Source organism: Arachis stenosperma, chromosome 9 (assembly GCF_014773155.1).
Source record: "Arachis stenosperma cultivar V10309 chromosome 9, arast.V10309.gnm1.PFL2, whole genome shotgun sequence".
NCBI classification, from domain to species: Eukaryota; Viridiplantae; Streptophyta; class Magnoliopsida; order Fabales; family Fabaceae; genus Arachis; species Arachis stenosperma.
The window spans coordinates 92,978,962-92,994,245 of NC_080385.1; the positions used below are offsets into that span (position 1 = coordinate 92,978,962).

Below are 15,284 nucleotides of genomic sequence, written 5' to 3' on the forward strand. Positions count from 1 at the left end.
ATCAAATGATGGCCTCAATCATTCTTTTGGTATGTATCTACATTCTATATTCTATAATTGGACATATAGATTAAAGCAAAGTAAAGAACATCAGAATAAAAAGAAGCGAAACACACAGGAATAAAATCATGGTTTGAATGCAACCATACAATCAAGCTCAAGACTCACAGGCTGTGTGTTCTCTAACTCAAGCATCATATATCATTTATATATTGTATGCAGGTTTAGTTAAAAATTCCCATTATTCTCATAAAAAAATTATTTAGGGTAGCTTTTAAAGTTTTAATGTTCCTCCTTGATGAAATGTTGTCAGCTTAACTACATCATGTAATGCTATATACAAGGTTTATGGATTGGAATCTGTTATGTTCACTTTCTTAGCTTACTTCTTTTTTATATTTTTCAATTTAGACTATGCTATCTTATGTTAAAAAGGTAAACTATATTAATTAATCCACTAATAAGTCAGAATTGCAAACTAAACTAAATAACTAAAATAAACTAAATAGCTAAAATGTGAACTAAAAATGCAAAATGCAGAAATAAAGTAGAAATACATCAAAGTAGCAATGTATAAGTACTCAGAAAATAACAATAAAAAGGAAGAATACAGAAAAATATCCAAAATAAAAGAAAAGAAATGTAGTGGTTCACCAAAATAAAACGCCAGAGATGGCGACCTCCCCACACTTAAAAAGAAGCATCATCCCTGATGCTCAATCAAGCTGGGTGTGAAGGAGTGTCATCACTGGTAGGGATGGTAGATGTGGGCTCTGTGGTGGTGGTGGGCTGAGAGTCTGGCTGTAGGAGAGGAGGTGCTGACTAGACCAGGATCTCAGGATCTGCAGCCTCAATCTGATGTGGGACCTCCTGGGGTGGTACAGTCTGCTCTGCACTTACCTGCTGATGGGTCTCTGCCTGGAAATCAGTCTCTTCCTCGTGCTCATCCTCCTCCTCCCCGGATGGCTCTGATGGTGTGTCTGGCTCGGAGGGGATGTCAGCACCCTGTCGGATCATCAGCTTCAGATGCGATTATCGTCGCCTGCTGTGACGCTCTAATCTCTCATACTGGCGCCGGTTACGGCACTCCATCTGATCGAGCTATCTGAATAGGCGGTGCACGAGGCGGTATACGGGCTCAGAGGCAGGTGGAGGTGCAGTGGTGGCAGCAGGGGCAGATGTGGATGAAGAGGGACCGGCAGACGGTGGGGCTGTCTCATCAGTAGCAGTGAAAGGTGGTGGTCTGCAGCCCAAAGCGAGGAAGTTCTTGCTGTGAGGAATGATCTTCCTGGAGTCCGCCGCTGGTTGTCTCGCATCGGCATCCTCCCATGGCACGTCAGCTCGACGGCCTAGCTATGTAATCAGATAAGGAAAGGGGAGAGTGTCGCGGACGTGGACCCTGGCCATATAATGCCGGATGAAGCGTGGTAGATAAAGGTCCTTACCCTCCATCACACACCATAGGAGGGTGATCATGGCATTATAGATATAGTCTCTAAACCGACAGAAATCCCTTCGTTAGGATTTTTGCCAGTAAAGAATTTCATAAAAACAGTCGCGTTATAGATATAGTCTCTAAACCGACAGAAATCCCTTCGTACAAACGTTTTGGTTGTCACAAGTAACAAACCCCTAAATAAATTGTTAACCGAGTATTTAAACCTCGGGTCGTCTTCTCAAGGAATTGCAGGGAGGTATGTTCTTATTATTGGTTATGAAAAAGGTAAAATTGGGGTTTTGAGAGTGAAGAATAAATATGGCAAATAAATTAAATGGCAATTAAAATAAATAAATACTGTAAAGCAACTTTTGGCAAGATGAGAGAAATTAGAAGTCCAACTTAGTTATCCCTCTCAACAATAATGAAAGTTGTATCTTAATTCCACTTTTTTAACCTTTGAAGCAAAGGTAAGTCAAGGGACTAATTAGTTTGACCTTCGAATCCTATTTATTTCCTAAGAAAAAGTTGGGATAATTGAAGTTCAGTTCAATTAGCAAGATAACGATTATCAATTACGCTGAGTTAGATAACTGTTGAGTTACTGATTTCTTAACCAAGACCAAAAGGGGAAAAAGTAAATTGCTGGAATAAAATATCTTCAGATTGGAAGCAATGGTAACGTAAATAAAAGCAAGCAATCATAAACTGAAAATACCTCAATTATCATTAATTCAAACAATAATCTGTGACATGGAAGAATTCATAAATTAAATTATAAAAGTAAATAATTAACTCAAATGCTAGAATAACTAAATAAAGTGAAAAGTAATCTTAAAACAAGGGAATATAAAACCTGGATCGAGAGTCACTCTTAAAAACAAAGAGAAGTCCTAAATCCTAAGAGAGAGAGGAGAGAACCTCCCTCAAAACTAAATCTAAATCATGAAAAGTGAATTATGAAAAGCATATCTATGAATGGACGCATTCCCCCACTTTATAGCCTCTAGTCTATGTTGTCTGTACTTGGATCTAGGCCAAAAAGGGCTTCAGAAATCGCTGGGGCGTGTTCTGTAAATTCTGATTCGTGGCCTCTGTAACGCGTCCACGTGGGTCACGCGGTGGCATCATTCGGAGCTTTTCCTTGCCACGTGGTTGCGTCAGTCACGCTTCCGCGTCGTATGCGTTCTGCTTAAGGTGCGCAGTCGCGTCAGTCATGCGGCCGCGTCGCTGCATCTTCGCTTCTGGCACGCGATCGCGTCGTCCATGCGGTCGCGTGGATACTAGTTTCCTTAAAGCTCCGTTTTGCCTTCTCCTTCAATTTTGTATGTTTCCTTTTTCATCCTTTAAGTCATTCTGCCTTAGAAAATCTGAAACTACTCAACACACTAATCACGGCATCGAATGGAAATAAAGGTAATTAAAATAATTAATTTTAAAGCCTAGGAAACATGTTTTTCGCATACATCACGTAATAAGGAAGGGAAAGTAAAACCATGCAATTAATGTGAATAAGTAGGTGAAGGATTGTATAAATCACTAAGATTAAGCACAAAAGAACTCATGAAATATGGGTTTATCAGCCACAAGGAAACGATCAACCGTTTAGGCAACAACATTGATAAACCACTATTTTATGGTTTATATTGTGTTTAATTGTGTGGTTTTATCATGATTCTTACCCACTTATTCATTAATTTAGCATGCATTTATATTTCCTTCCTGAAATTGTTACATGATTAAAAACTGCTTCTTAGAGACTTTTAATTATGCATTTTAATTCTCCTTTATTCCATTCGATACCGTAATCTGTGTGTTAAGTGTTTCAGGCTTTATACGGTATGAATGAGTTGGAGATTGGAAAGGAAGCTAGCAAAAATGGAAGGAACACGAGAAATTGATGAGATAACCAGCGAGAAGTGACGCAGCCGCATGGCTCACGCGTTCGCGCGAAAGAGGAGAAATCGCAGTGACGCGGCCGCATGGCTCACGCGACCGCGCAGATTGGAAAAGCACAGGTGACGCAGAAGCGTGGATGACGCGAACGCGTGGCAGGGAAAAACGCAAATGACGCGTCCGCATGGATGACGCGATTGCGTGACGTGCGCGATCTGCATAATCTGCAGAATTCGCTGGGGGCAATTTTGGACCCTATTTTGACCCAGTTTTCGGCCCAGAACAGCAGACTAGAGTGAGAGAACATACAGAAACCAGGGACAACATTCATTCTACACAGTTTTAGTTTTAGATCTAGTTTTTACTCCTCCTCTAGGTTTTTCTCTCTACACATTCATAGTTCTTAGGATTTTATTTTTCTACCACTTTTTGCATTGGGATACTGAGAAGAGTTATTACCTCATCAAGACTTCGTCATTCTAGTTCGTTTTCTTTACTTGGCTTTACTCTTCCATGTCCTTTGCTTTGTTTAATTTTACCATTGGAATATTTTTAGGATTATTTAATAAAAGGATTACTTTTATTTTTAATTGATTATTTTGATTTTTATTTACAATGTCTTTCTTTAATTCCTTTTTATATGTTATGAATTTTACATTCACAATGAGCGAGTAGTTCCCTAACTTGATGGGGAGTTGATTGAAAGGAACCTTTGAGTTGGAAAGCTTAAAAGAAATATTGTAATTGGGTTTATTGTTGGATTGCCCTCTAGTCACTAACATCAATCCCTTTTAATTAAGTGGGTTGCAACTTGTGAACGGACGTAGCATTCCAACTTGTTTGACTTTCCCTTACCTAGTAAGAGATAACTAAACAGGATAACCTTTAATTATCAATTAATCTAGAGAGTAATCCAACAATAATGGGGCTTCCAACTAATCAACTCCCAGTCAAGGCTTTTATTTACATCATTCAAATTCTCCAATTTAATTTCCTGTTTACTCAACTCAAACCTTTTTGAAAACATTTGATTAATAAAATAGCACACTTTTCTGCAACTCATTGGGAGACGACCTGGAATTCATACTCCCAGTATTTTAATTTTAAATTTCTGTGACATCTTTCTAAATTGATAAGTGGATTTCTAGCGAGTTAAGAACTATACTTGCAACGTATATATTTTAATAATTTTTAATTCGCCAATTTCTGCCCGCATCAAACATCATCCTAGATATCATGGACAAAGACCATTCTACAATGCATACCCAACTGATAGATTCGGTGAACTGCCTTGTAGCTACCAACAAGCCCCACCCTGTGCTCAGAAACCATCCTCTCGACATAACTTCGAACCACCACACTTACAAGCTTCTTTTCACCATTCACTACCACATGATCCTTATCCACCCCAACGCCAATCCAATTACTCCCAAGAACCACCACTCCCCTATACACCATGTCCATATCCATCAAGCCCATAATCACAGGTTCGCCTCGAAGAATCAGTAAAACAATTTAATGCAACCCTTCATCAACTGGAGTAAGCAATAAATCAATTATCTTCCAGACATTCAGTCCCTCAACAGACTCCCATGGCTTTATGTGGAGAATCCAATGAAGAACGCAGCATAAAGAAGACGCTAGAAGCTCCAGTAGACAGCATAGAGCATAACTTCGTATTGGAACAAATAGAGGAAGCTGTCATGGTAGAAGAAGAAGAGTTGGTTGAAGATTTAGGAGATGCCGAACCGCCACCTAAATCCAGAGTTGTGGAGAATTCCCTTAAGGATGTTACAATTGATGCTCAAGAGGATGTTGCTGATGCAGGTGGAAACTGTCTCTCAACAAATTTCCTTCGGCAAGTGTACCGAATTTGTCGTCAAGTAAAAACTCACAATAGAGTGAGGTCGAATCCCACAGGGATTGATTGATCAAGAAACTTTAATTAGAAAAATGTTCTAGTTGAGCGAATTCAGAATTTGGGTTGAGATTTGCAGAAAATAAAATGGCAGGAATGTAAATGACAGAAAAAGTAAATGCTAGAATTAAAGGGCTAAAAGTAAATGACTGAAAGTAAATTGCAGAATTGTAAATGGGAATGGGGTGTTTGCTCATGAAAGTAAACGCAGAAATTAAAGAGAATGGGTGAGATCAGAATTGGGGAGTTCATTGGGCGCAGGAGATGTTGCAATTCTCCGGATCAAGTTCATTTTCATCTCTTCCTCAATCAATGCACTCATTAATCTCCTTGGCAATCTTAATTGATTGAATTACAATTTCTTGCAATTCAGTCACTCAAATCTTGATCAATAGCCAATTTCTTGGTCAATTGCTCATGAGAAGAGATGAAGTGTGGTCACTGATTATACCACATGCATTTCCCAAATCAAGTATTGAGAGGATTATAGTCACATATCCATCCAAACCCAATTTGGTTCAGCATGAGAAAGTATTTCTAGCTTGATTTCTTCATTCCTCTTTCAAGGCTCAGAAGAGATCCAAGTTTGAATAGTTTCTTTTCCAAGATAACTACCCAATGGGATGAAGATCGAAAGCTTTCAAGTAAAATCAAGAGAAAAGATAGAAGAAGAATAATGAAAACTAGTATTGATCCATCAAATTACAACAGAGCTCCCTAACCCAATGAAAGGGGTTTAGTTGTTCATAGCTCTAGAAAATGAAAACAAAGATGGAGAATACATCATGGAACTAGAAGAGCAAAGAAAGTAAAATACAGAGGGTAGTGCTATTTTCCAACTTCCAGAACTCCTCAAATAATTCAAAGCTACTCCTATATATACTACTCTTCTCAGCTTCTAGTTGGCTCTTCAAGTCTTGGGCCTTTGGATCTTGAGTTTGAAGCAGTTCTCTTCTTCATTTGGGCTTGGCTTTACTTGCAGAGAGAAAGTGTGAAGTGGGCAGAGACTTTAGCTCAGGACGTTAGGGGTGTTAACGTTTAGTGAAAGTAAGAGTTCGAGAACGTTAGTGACACTCAACATTGTCACTAACGTTCCAATGTACCCCTTTGCCTCACGTTAGAGCCCACGTTAACTAGGTTAACGTGGCTTCTAACGTGGCCTTGCCAACCTTCGAGAACGTTAGTGACACTTAACATTGTCACTAACGTTCTAGTGTGCCCCTATGTCTCACGTTAGAGTCCCACGTTAACTAGTTTAACGTGGCTTCTAACGTGGCCTTGCCAACCTTCGAGAATGTTAGTGACACTTAACATTGTCATTAACGTTCCAGTGTGCCCCTATGTCTCACGTTAGAGTCCCACATTAACTAGGTTAACGTGGCTTCTAACGTGGCCATTCTCAGCCATCCCCAACGTTAGTGACAATGTTGAGTGTCACCAACGTTGGCTTATCTTTCACTCATCAACGTTAGCTTCCACGTTAACTGAGTTAACGTGAAAGTTAACGTGGCTCCTTGGGGGTTTTGTGGGTGCTTCCAACGTTAGTGACAATGTTGGGTGTCACTAACGTTGTCGACCTCCCTTGCCTCTTACGTTAGCTCCCACGTTAACCAAGTTAACGTGGGAGTTAACGTGGTACATTGCACCTTAGGCCAACGTTAGTGACAATGTTGAGTGTCACTAACGTTGGCTTCCTTCCCCCTTTTAACGTTAGAGGCCACGTTAACTAAGTTAACGTGGACTCTAACGTGGCCACTTATGATCATTGGCCAACGTTAGTGATAATGTTAAGTGTCACTAACGTTGGCTCAAAGTCCCTTCTTCACGTTAGAGTTCACGTTAACTTAGTTAACGTGACTCTTAACGTGGGCAATGAGGGCTTCAAGAGCGTTATTGGCAAGTTACCTCCCATTCCACGTTAGTGGTAACGTTAATTAGATTAACGTGACTGCTAAGTGGTTCTTCCTTGCTTCCTTTGGTCCAGAAATCAAGCAATAGAGTGCATCAAAGTTCTAGTCCAAGTCATGGGTAATGCAACATACAATTTGTCACTAAACTCATGCAAAATCCTCATGAAATCATGTAAAATGCACAATGTATGCTTGAATCAATGTATAAGTGAATATCCACCCAAAACTAGCTTATTTCCTAAGGAAATGCATGAAACTACCCTAAAAATAGTAAAGAAAAGTTCAGTGAAACTGGCCAAGATGCCCTGGCATCACAACACCAAACTTAAAGCTTGCTTGTCCCTAAGCAAGTATTAGAACAAGAGAATGATGAATGGAATGCCAAGAGAAATGAGTCATTCTTGTGTAAGTCATGTCACTGATTTTATGGTGGTTTCATGCATAGCAACTTAGGTTCATTCCATTACTGGCTTTCAGACCTTTATCATGTCCTAAAAACACTAGCTTTGCTTACATCCCATGAGACTTTTATTGATCCTTTTATTGTCATTTCAGGACTTATTTGTGTTCATCAGGCTAGGTGCTTTGTAAGGGGGCAACTCTTTAAGATAAGCTTTCAGCCAACACTCCCGAACCAGTTGGTTCAAGGTGCTAGGTGTTGAGACACCCCTAAGGACTTACTCCCTCAAGTCTCTCCCCCATACATACACACCACAGGCATCTGGTTCATTTATTTTCCTTCTTGAGACCTTGGTGTCCAGCACCTCTTTGGGTTACTAAATACTCTGTAGTGAGGGTTACTCTTGATAGTGGACTTTCAGCTGATAATCCCGAGTTAGTTAACCCAAGTTACCAAGTGATAAGGCACCCCTAAGAGCTTATTCATCCAAGTAAATCCCTCACACAGGAACACCACAAACACATGCCTCAAGATTAAAACCATTAGTGCCTAACCTTATTACTTACTCTTTTTCTTTTGTTTTTCATTGTTCTTTCCCTTTCTCTTATTAGGATCTTGTTATTGACTTAGTCTCATGGGTATATTCAAAGTATAGTATTCAGGCCAGATAGTTGTCATCCCCACCTTATGGTTGAACCAACTTAGCTAACTTATGATCACACCAAAGACTCATGAATGCACTTCCATATTATGAACTCCACTCTGGTCTTTTTAAAATACAATCATTCTCTTTTTTATTTGATTTAAAAGACAAGCATACAATAAGTAAAGATATGATGCAGTAACATAAAGACTAGCAAGCATAGACTTTTTCAACAGAAAACTTAAATTGCATAATTGAAAGTTGTTCAAACTAGTATGGAAGCATGTTCTATTTCATACAAGATCTTCCTTATTTCAAAATGGAAAAAGAGAGACCAAAGAAGGAGCTCCACCACCTTTTACTCATGTGGTTGCCCATGCTCTCCTTCTTGCTTGTCCTCTTGGTGTTTTTCTTGAGTGCTTGTGCTCCCACTTCCTTTGCCTTTCCCAAGCAGTTTCTTCCAGAAGCCAGCATCTTCCATCTTCTTCTTTAGTGTGTCCTTTTACTGTTTCACCTTCCTTTCTTCTTGTTCAACAAACTCTTTTTGGACCTCATCATATGTGGGAATGGCATAATGTAGATGATGCATATTACTGGACATGTAGTTCAACCTGGCCTGAGTGTTTACGTTGAACTCCTCCCTATGTAACTGCCTTCCTTCATTCAGCACATTGAACTCATTGAATGATTTCATTTGAGCTAGTTGCCGCTGGTTGAGTTCTTGAAGACGTTTATCTTGACGCTCTTGCCTCTCAGTAACTTGGTGGATGGCTTGAGTGAGTTGGGAGTATTGCTCCTGTTGCTGCTCCATGTGTTGTTTCTGCCACTCTTCTTGTTGTCTCATCCAATTGGACTGAATGTGAAGTATTTGCTCTTGTCCCTCCATTTGTCTCATTCCCAAATCCTCAATGGCTCTTAGAAGGTGAGTTATATTTAAGTTGGCTGGGTCATAATGCTCTTCTTGTTGATATTCTTCCAGATGATATTCCTCTTGATGAGTTCCTTCCTTAGCTTTTCGCTTTCATATATGTGGCCTTCTTTGTTGCTGAGCAGGTGTGGTATAGACCAATCGCTCGAGTGTAACTGGCCTCCTTGGGTTCACCCAGTCTGGATTGCTGTCCTCAAATACTACCTTGGCCTTGTTGCACAACCTGAGAATTGTGCTAGGGTACCAGAGCCTGGCACCTGAATCAGCCTTCTCAGCTGAATCTTGAATCCCCTCAGCGATGAGTTCATGCACAATGATCTCCCCACCTTGTACTAAGCAATGCACCATAGTAACTCGATTGATGTTTACCTCTGAATTATTTGCAGCTGGTAGAATGGACCTCCTTACGAGTTCAAACCACCCCTTGGCTTCAGGGCTAAGGTCTCCCCTCTTGATGAACTTAGGTCTCCCATCTGCGTACCTCTCCCAATCAGCTGCTATAACACAGATGTCCGTCACTATCTCTGTGAGCTCATCATTGTCAGGGCTTTTACTTATCCTTTCCTGATAGCTGGCCTCATCAAAATGAGGTGATTTCAGGTGAAGAGCTCTTGTTATGGCATTTGGGCTGAAGTCCACCTCCTTTCCTCTCACGTAGCTTTTGAAGGTTGGGGCCTTGGTCTTGTCTTCTCTCACTACATTTGCATAGAATTCTTTGATGAGGTTTCCATTAATCTTCCCCTCTACACTTGTGAGCAATTGCCACCCTCTCTCTTCAATTTTTTCCCGAATCTGTGGTGACTCATTTGCATTGATTTGGAAGATTAATTCTGGCAATATCTTTCTGACCCTTATCCACTCAAATTCACGTTCATGAAAGGCAGTTTTGAATCTCTTCTCATCGAATGGAACACTCTCCATGGGTTCCTTTCTCTTTTGCCTCTTTGAGCTTGATGATGCCATGAATTTGAGTTGCTGTTTTGAGGTGATTCGAGGATACGGATAGGTGAAGAATGGGTTGGCTAGGACAAATTGTGATGAAGGGGTTTAGCACGCCAAAAGTATGAAGTGTGGAGAGTGGGGATTTGAATGTGAGGAGTGAGGCTGCACTAAGGTTCCCTTATATTGGGAGATCATGAGAGAACGGAAGGTGTGGATTGCAAGAATGGTTGCTTGATGGACGGTTGGGGTTGTGCATGAAGGAAGGACAAGGATTATCACTTAATGAGAGTGAATGGTTCGGTCTTCAAGGGTCTCCTTTCTTCAATGTTGCATGGCAACGTTTCCCCATGCGTTCCTTCTTGAGACAAGTGTGTAGTTCTCTTCATGAAGTGGCCGAACCTCCCCCATTTAATTGTCCAATCAATCCCCATCAATGCTCCTTTTCTTTTCCCTATAAAGACAAAATAAGAAAGGTGAGAAGAGATATCAAAACGACAACATGAACTTTATGGCTAGAATTAAAAAAAAGTGAGAAAAGATTAAATTGTTTATTCATGAATTCTAACTAACTAACTAACTATTTGTGGGTCCTTATATGCATATTGATGGCACCATCGGGTGACACCAAACTTAGTTTGGAGCACTGTGATGAAAAGTTTTGTTCAAAGCTCCCAAGTCTAGCATGAATCTTGGTTTGCCTTGAACACCAAACTTGTTCTTCACTATATACTACACAATAAGGTTTTCACCAAGTGTTTGTCAAGTTTGGGTTGGAATTCATAAATACTGACTTATTCACTATCTTCTGAAAGCATAAAAAAAATGGGTTGCCTCCCATGAAGCGCTTCTTTAGCGTCACTAGCTTGACGTTTCTCCCTCATTAGGGTGGTTGGTAATGCTTGAAGTCCTCCCCTCTTGCTGTGGACTTGTATCCATTGGTTGTATCAATGATCTCTACATGTTCCAGGGAAAGAACTCTGTTGATTGTGAAGACTTTAGGTAACTGAGATGGTACAGTGGGGAGATTAGGGGGGATATCTGGGATGTAAGCTGAGATCACTCTATCCCCTGGAAAAAAGTCTTCCGTAGGGATCTTTTTGTTCCTCCACCTCCTTGGTACCTTCTTCCTTGTGTCTTTTGATATTGCCTTGCTCTTGATGACTTCTTCCTCTAAGGGGGTTTTGATGTTGTCTTCACATCCCTCTAGAGGTTTAGGTTCCTCCAACTTTTCCTTGAGCTGTGGTGGTTGCTGTTTCCCTTGTTTATCAACCAAAGGGGTCTCCAGATAGGTTGGGTGTGCTTCAGTGCTTGCTTCCTCCTTCAACATCTCATTATGATCTTTGCTTGGTTCCTTGTGCTCTTGGTCTGCTTCTTGTGAGAATTTGAAGATATTAAAGCTGAGTCGTTCATTATGGATCCTCAATATTAGCTCCCCTTGATCCACATCTATGAGTGCTCTGGCTATAGCTAGGAAGGGTCTTCCCAATATGATTGGGTGAGTGTGACTCTCTTCCATATCCAGGATGACAAAGTCTGTTGGGAGAAAGTATTTCCCAACCTTTAGCAACACATTTTCCACCACTCCTATTGCTTGCTTTTGAGTATTGTCAGCCAGTCTAATGACCACATCTGTGGGCATTATCTCATTGATCTGCAGCCTCTTTACCAAGGATAATGGCAGTAAGTTGATGCTTACCCCCAAATCACAGAGTGCTCTATTGAACATTGTTTCTCCTATGGCACAGGGGATGTGAAAACTCCCTGGGTCTTTTCTTTTTGCAGGCAACTCAGGTTGAATAAGGGCACTACATTCCTTGTTCAACACTATAGTTTGGCCTCCTTTGAGTGAGCTTTTCCTGGGAAGAAGTTCCTTCATATACTTGATGAATGCAGGCATTTGTTGGATGGCCTTGATGAATGGTATGTTCACATGCAGAGATGCAAACAAGTCTAGGAACCTTGAGTATATTCTCTTCCCCACAGCACCATTGAGCAGTTGGGGAAATGGTGCATAGAGCTTAAGCAACTCTTGTTGTGAGATTTCTGGTTCTTCATGATCTCTATCCTCCTCCTCTGTTGAGTTGTCTTCAGGTTGTTGGGAGAGTTTGCTTTGCTTGTCTTCATCCTCTTGATCACTTGTAGTGACCATTTTATAATCTTCCCATCTTACTTTCTTTGCTTCTCCTCTTAGGTTTTTCTCCGTATCACTTGGAAAGCCATCAGTAGGTTTGGGAATTTTCTCAGCTAAGCATCCCACTTGGAATTCCAGCTTCTTGATGGTCTCTCCCTTGTTCTTAATATTGGCTCGTACCTCCTCTTTGAACACCTTGTTTTCTTGAATCTCTTGGCATATTCCTTCAAGTAAGGTTTTAATCTTAGAGAGCTTGTCATCAAATAATGGTGGATTGGGAGTAGAGGTGTTGTTTTGGTTTTGATATGGGTGTAGAGAATTGTTGTTGTGGGGATGTTGATATGTCCTCTGTGTGAATTGTTGATGAGCTGCATTGTTGTTGGAGTTGTAACGTCTCTGGTCTTGGCTTTGATCTTGCTGATTCCCCCACCCAAAGTTTGGGTGGTTCCTCCATCCAGAGTTGTAAGTTTTGGAGTATGGATCATGGTTCTGTCTAGGTGAATTCCCAATGTAGTTGGCTTGCTCCCAGTCACCTTCTTCTCCTATGTTAACTCCTTCTTGAGTTGGTGATGAGGTGATGGCTGCTGCAACTTGGTTCTCTTCCACCTTCTTGGTAAGATCTGCTAGCTGCTTGGTGATCATCTTGTTTTGGGCTAACAGTGCATCCATGTGGTTCAGCTCCATTACTCCTCCAATGTTACTTCTTTCAGAGGCATAGAAGTAGTCATTTTCAGCAACTGTTTCGATGACATCTATGGCTTCTTCAATAGTTTTCTTCTTGTTCAAAGAGCCTCCTGATGAATGATCCACAGCCTTCTTTGACTCATAGGAAAGACCTTCATAGAAGATGTGAAGTTGGACTCACTCATTAAACATCTCTGGTGGGCATCTCCTTGTTAGGTCTTTGAACCTTTCCCAAGCTTCATAAAGTGTCTCCCCATCTTGCTGTCGGAACGTCTACACTTCAGTTCTCAGCCTATTGATCCTTTGAGGGGGGTAAAACCTTGCCAAAAACTTATTCACCACCTCCTCCCAATTTGTCAGGCTTTCTTTTGGGAAGGATTCAAGCCATTTGAATGCCTTGTCCCTGAGTGAAAAAGGGAACAAGAGCAGCCTATAGACATCCTGGTGGACTCTATTGGACTTCACTGTGTCACAAATCCTCAAGAAGGTGGTCAAGTGTTGATTCGGATCTTCTTGAGCACCTCCTCCAAATGAGCAATTATTCTACACAAGAGTGATGAGCTGAGGTTTTAGCTCAAAATTGTTGGCATGTATGGTGGGCTTCTGAATGCTGCTCCCACAGTTGCCTGGGTTTGGGTTGATGTAAGAGCCTAACACTCTTCTATCCTCCCCAACATGATTTGCTCTACCTCCTCCCCCATGGTTATTAGCCTCTTCTTCATGTTGGTTTTCCATGTTGCCTTCCATGTTTTGTTCAAAGTGTTCCTCCTCCTCTTCAGCACCGATTGCACGTTTTTCTCTTGCTTCCCTTCTTAATCTAAGGAGGGTCCTCTCTGGTTCAGAATCGAAGGAAGTTGAAGCCCCGCTTCTTCTCCCTGTCATACAACCAACAAGTACAAGCAAGTAACAATATGTGCAGATAGTATTGCTGTCAGAATTACTGTTAGTTGTGAGTGATGCAATATATCAAACAGTTAGTGGGTTAGCAAACTGAATGGTAAATAACAAAGAACACGAAAGAGTAGAGGGGGAAGGGAAGAAATTAACTATGACAGAAAGTAAATTACTCAAATAGAAAATTAAATCAATCAAAACAAAAATGCTCAATCTAGTGATCTCCTAATTTAATCATTGTTGATGCACAATCAATCCCCCGCAACGGCGCCATAAACTTGATACAGGTGGAAACTGTCTCTCAACAAATTTCCTTCGGCAAGTGTACCAAATTTATCATCAAGTAAAAACTCATAATAGAGTGAGGTCGAATCCCACAGGGATTGATTGATCAAGCAACTTTAATTAGAAGAATGTTCTAGTTGAGCGAATTCAGAATTTGGGTTGAGATTTGCAGAAAATAAAATGGCGGGAATGTAAATGACAGAAAAAGTAAATGCTAGAATTAAAGGGATGAAAGTAAATGACTGAAAGTAAATTGCAGAATTGTAAATGGGAATGGGGTGTTTGCTCATGAAAGTAAACGCAGAAATTAAAGAGAATGGGTGAGATCAGAATTGGGGAGTTCATTGGGCGCAGGAGATGTTACAATTCTCCGGATCAAGTTCATTTTCATCTCTTCCTCAATCAATGCACTCATTGATCTCCTTGGCAATCTTAATTGATTGAATTACAATTTCTTGCAATTCAATCTCTCAAATCTTGATCCATAGCCAATTCCTTGGTCAATTGCTCATGAGAAGAGATGAAGTGTGGTCACTGATTATACCACATGTATTTCCTAAATCAAGTATTGAGAGGATTATAGTCAAATATCCATCCAAACCCAATTTGGTCCAGCATGAGAAAGCATTTCTAGCTTGATCTCTTCATTCCTCTTTCAAGGCTCAGAAGAGATCCAAGTTTGAATAGTTTCTTTTCCAAGATAACTACCCAATGGGATGAAGATCCATCAAGAGATAGAAGAAGAATAATGAAAACTAGTATTGATCCATCAAATTACAACAGAGCTCCCTAACCCAATGAAAGGGGTTTAGTTGTTCATAGCTCTAGAAAATGAAAACAAAGATGGAGAATACATCATGGAACTAGAAGAGCAAAGAAAGTAAAATACAGAGGGTAGTGCTATTTTCCAACTTCTAGAACTCCTCAAATAATTCAAAGCTACTCCTATATATACTACTCTTCTCAGCTTCTAGTTGGCTCTTCAAGTCTTGGGCCTTTGGATCTTGAGTTTGAAGCAGTTCTCTTCTTCATTTGGGCTTGGCTTTACTTGCAGAGAGAAAGTGTGAAGTGGGCAGAGACTTTAGCTCAGGACGTTAGGGGTGTTAACGTTTAGTGAAAGTAAGAGTTCGAGAACGTTAGTGACACTCAACATTGTCACTAACGTTCCAATGTACCCCTTTGCCTCACGTTAGAGCCCACGTTAACTAGGTTAAC

The 15,284-nt window shown here is 40.6% G+C and overlaps 1 protein-coding gene across 1 annotated transcript; it reads right to left on the minus strand.

Moving 5' to 3' along the window:
* Positions 1–10,955: 10,955 nt before the first annotated feature.
* Positions 10,956–12,224, minus strand: LOC130949731 (uncharacterized). The gene has a single exon (XM_057878376.1). It carries the CDS (start codon positions 12,222–12,224, stop codon positions 10,956–10,958), a length of 1,269 nt encoding a protein of 422 aa, XP_057734359.1.
* Positions 12,225–15,284: the final 3,060 nt, after the last annotated feature.

Coding starts and splice junctions, on each gene's coding strand:
- LOC130949731 (XM_057878376.1), bottom strand. CDS start 12,224: ATGGTCACTACAAGTGATCAAGAGGATGAAGACAAGCAAAGCAAACTC.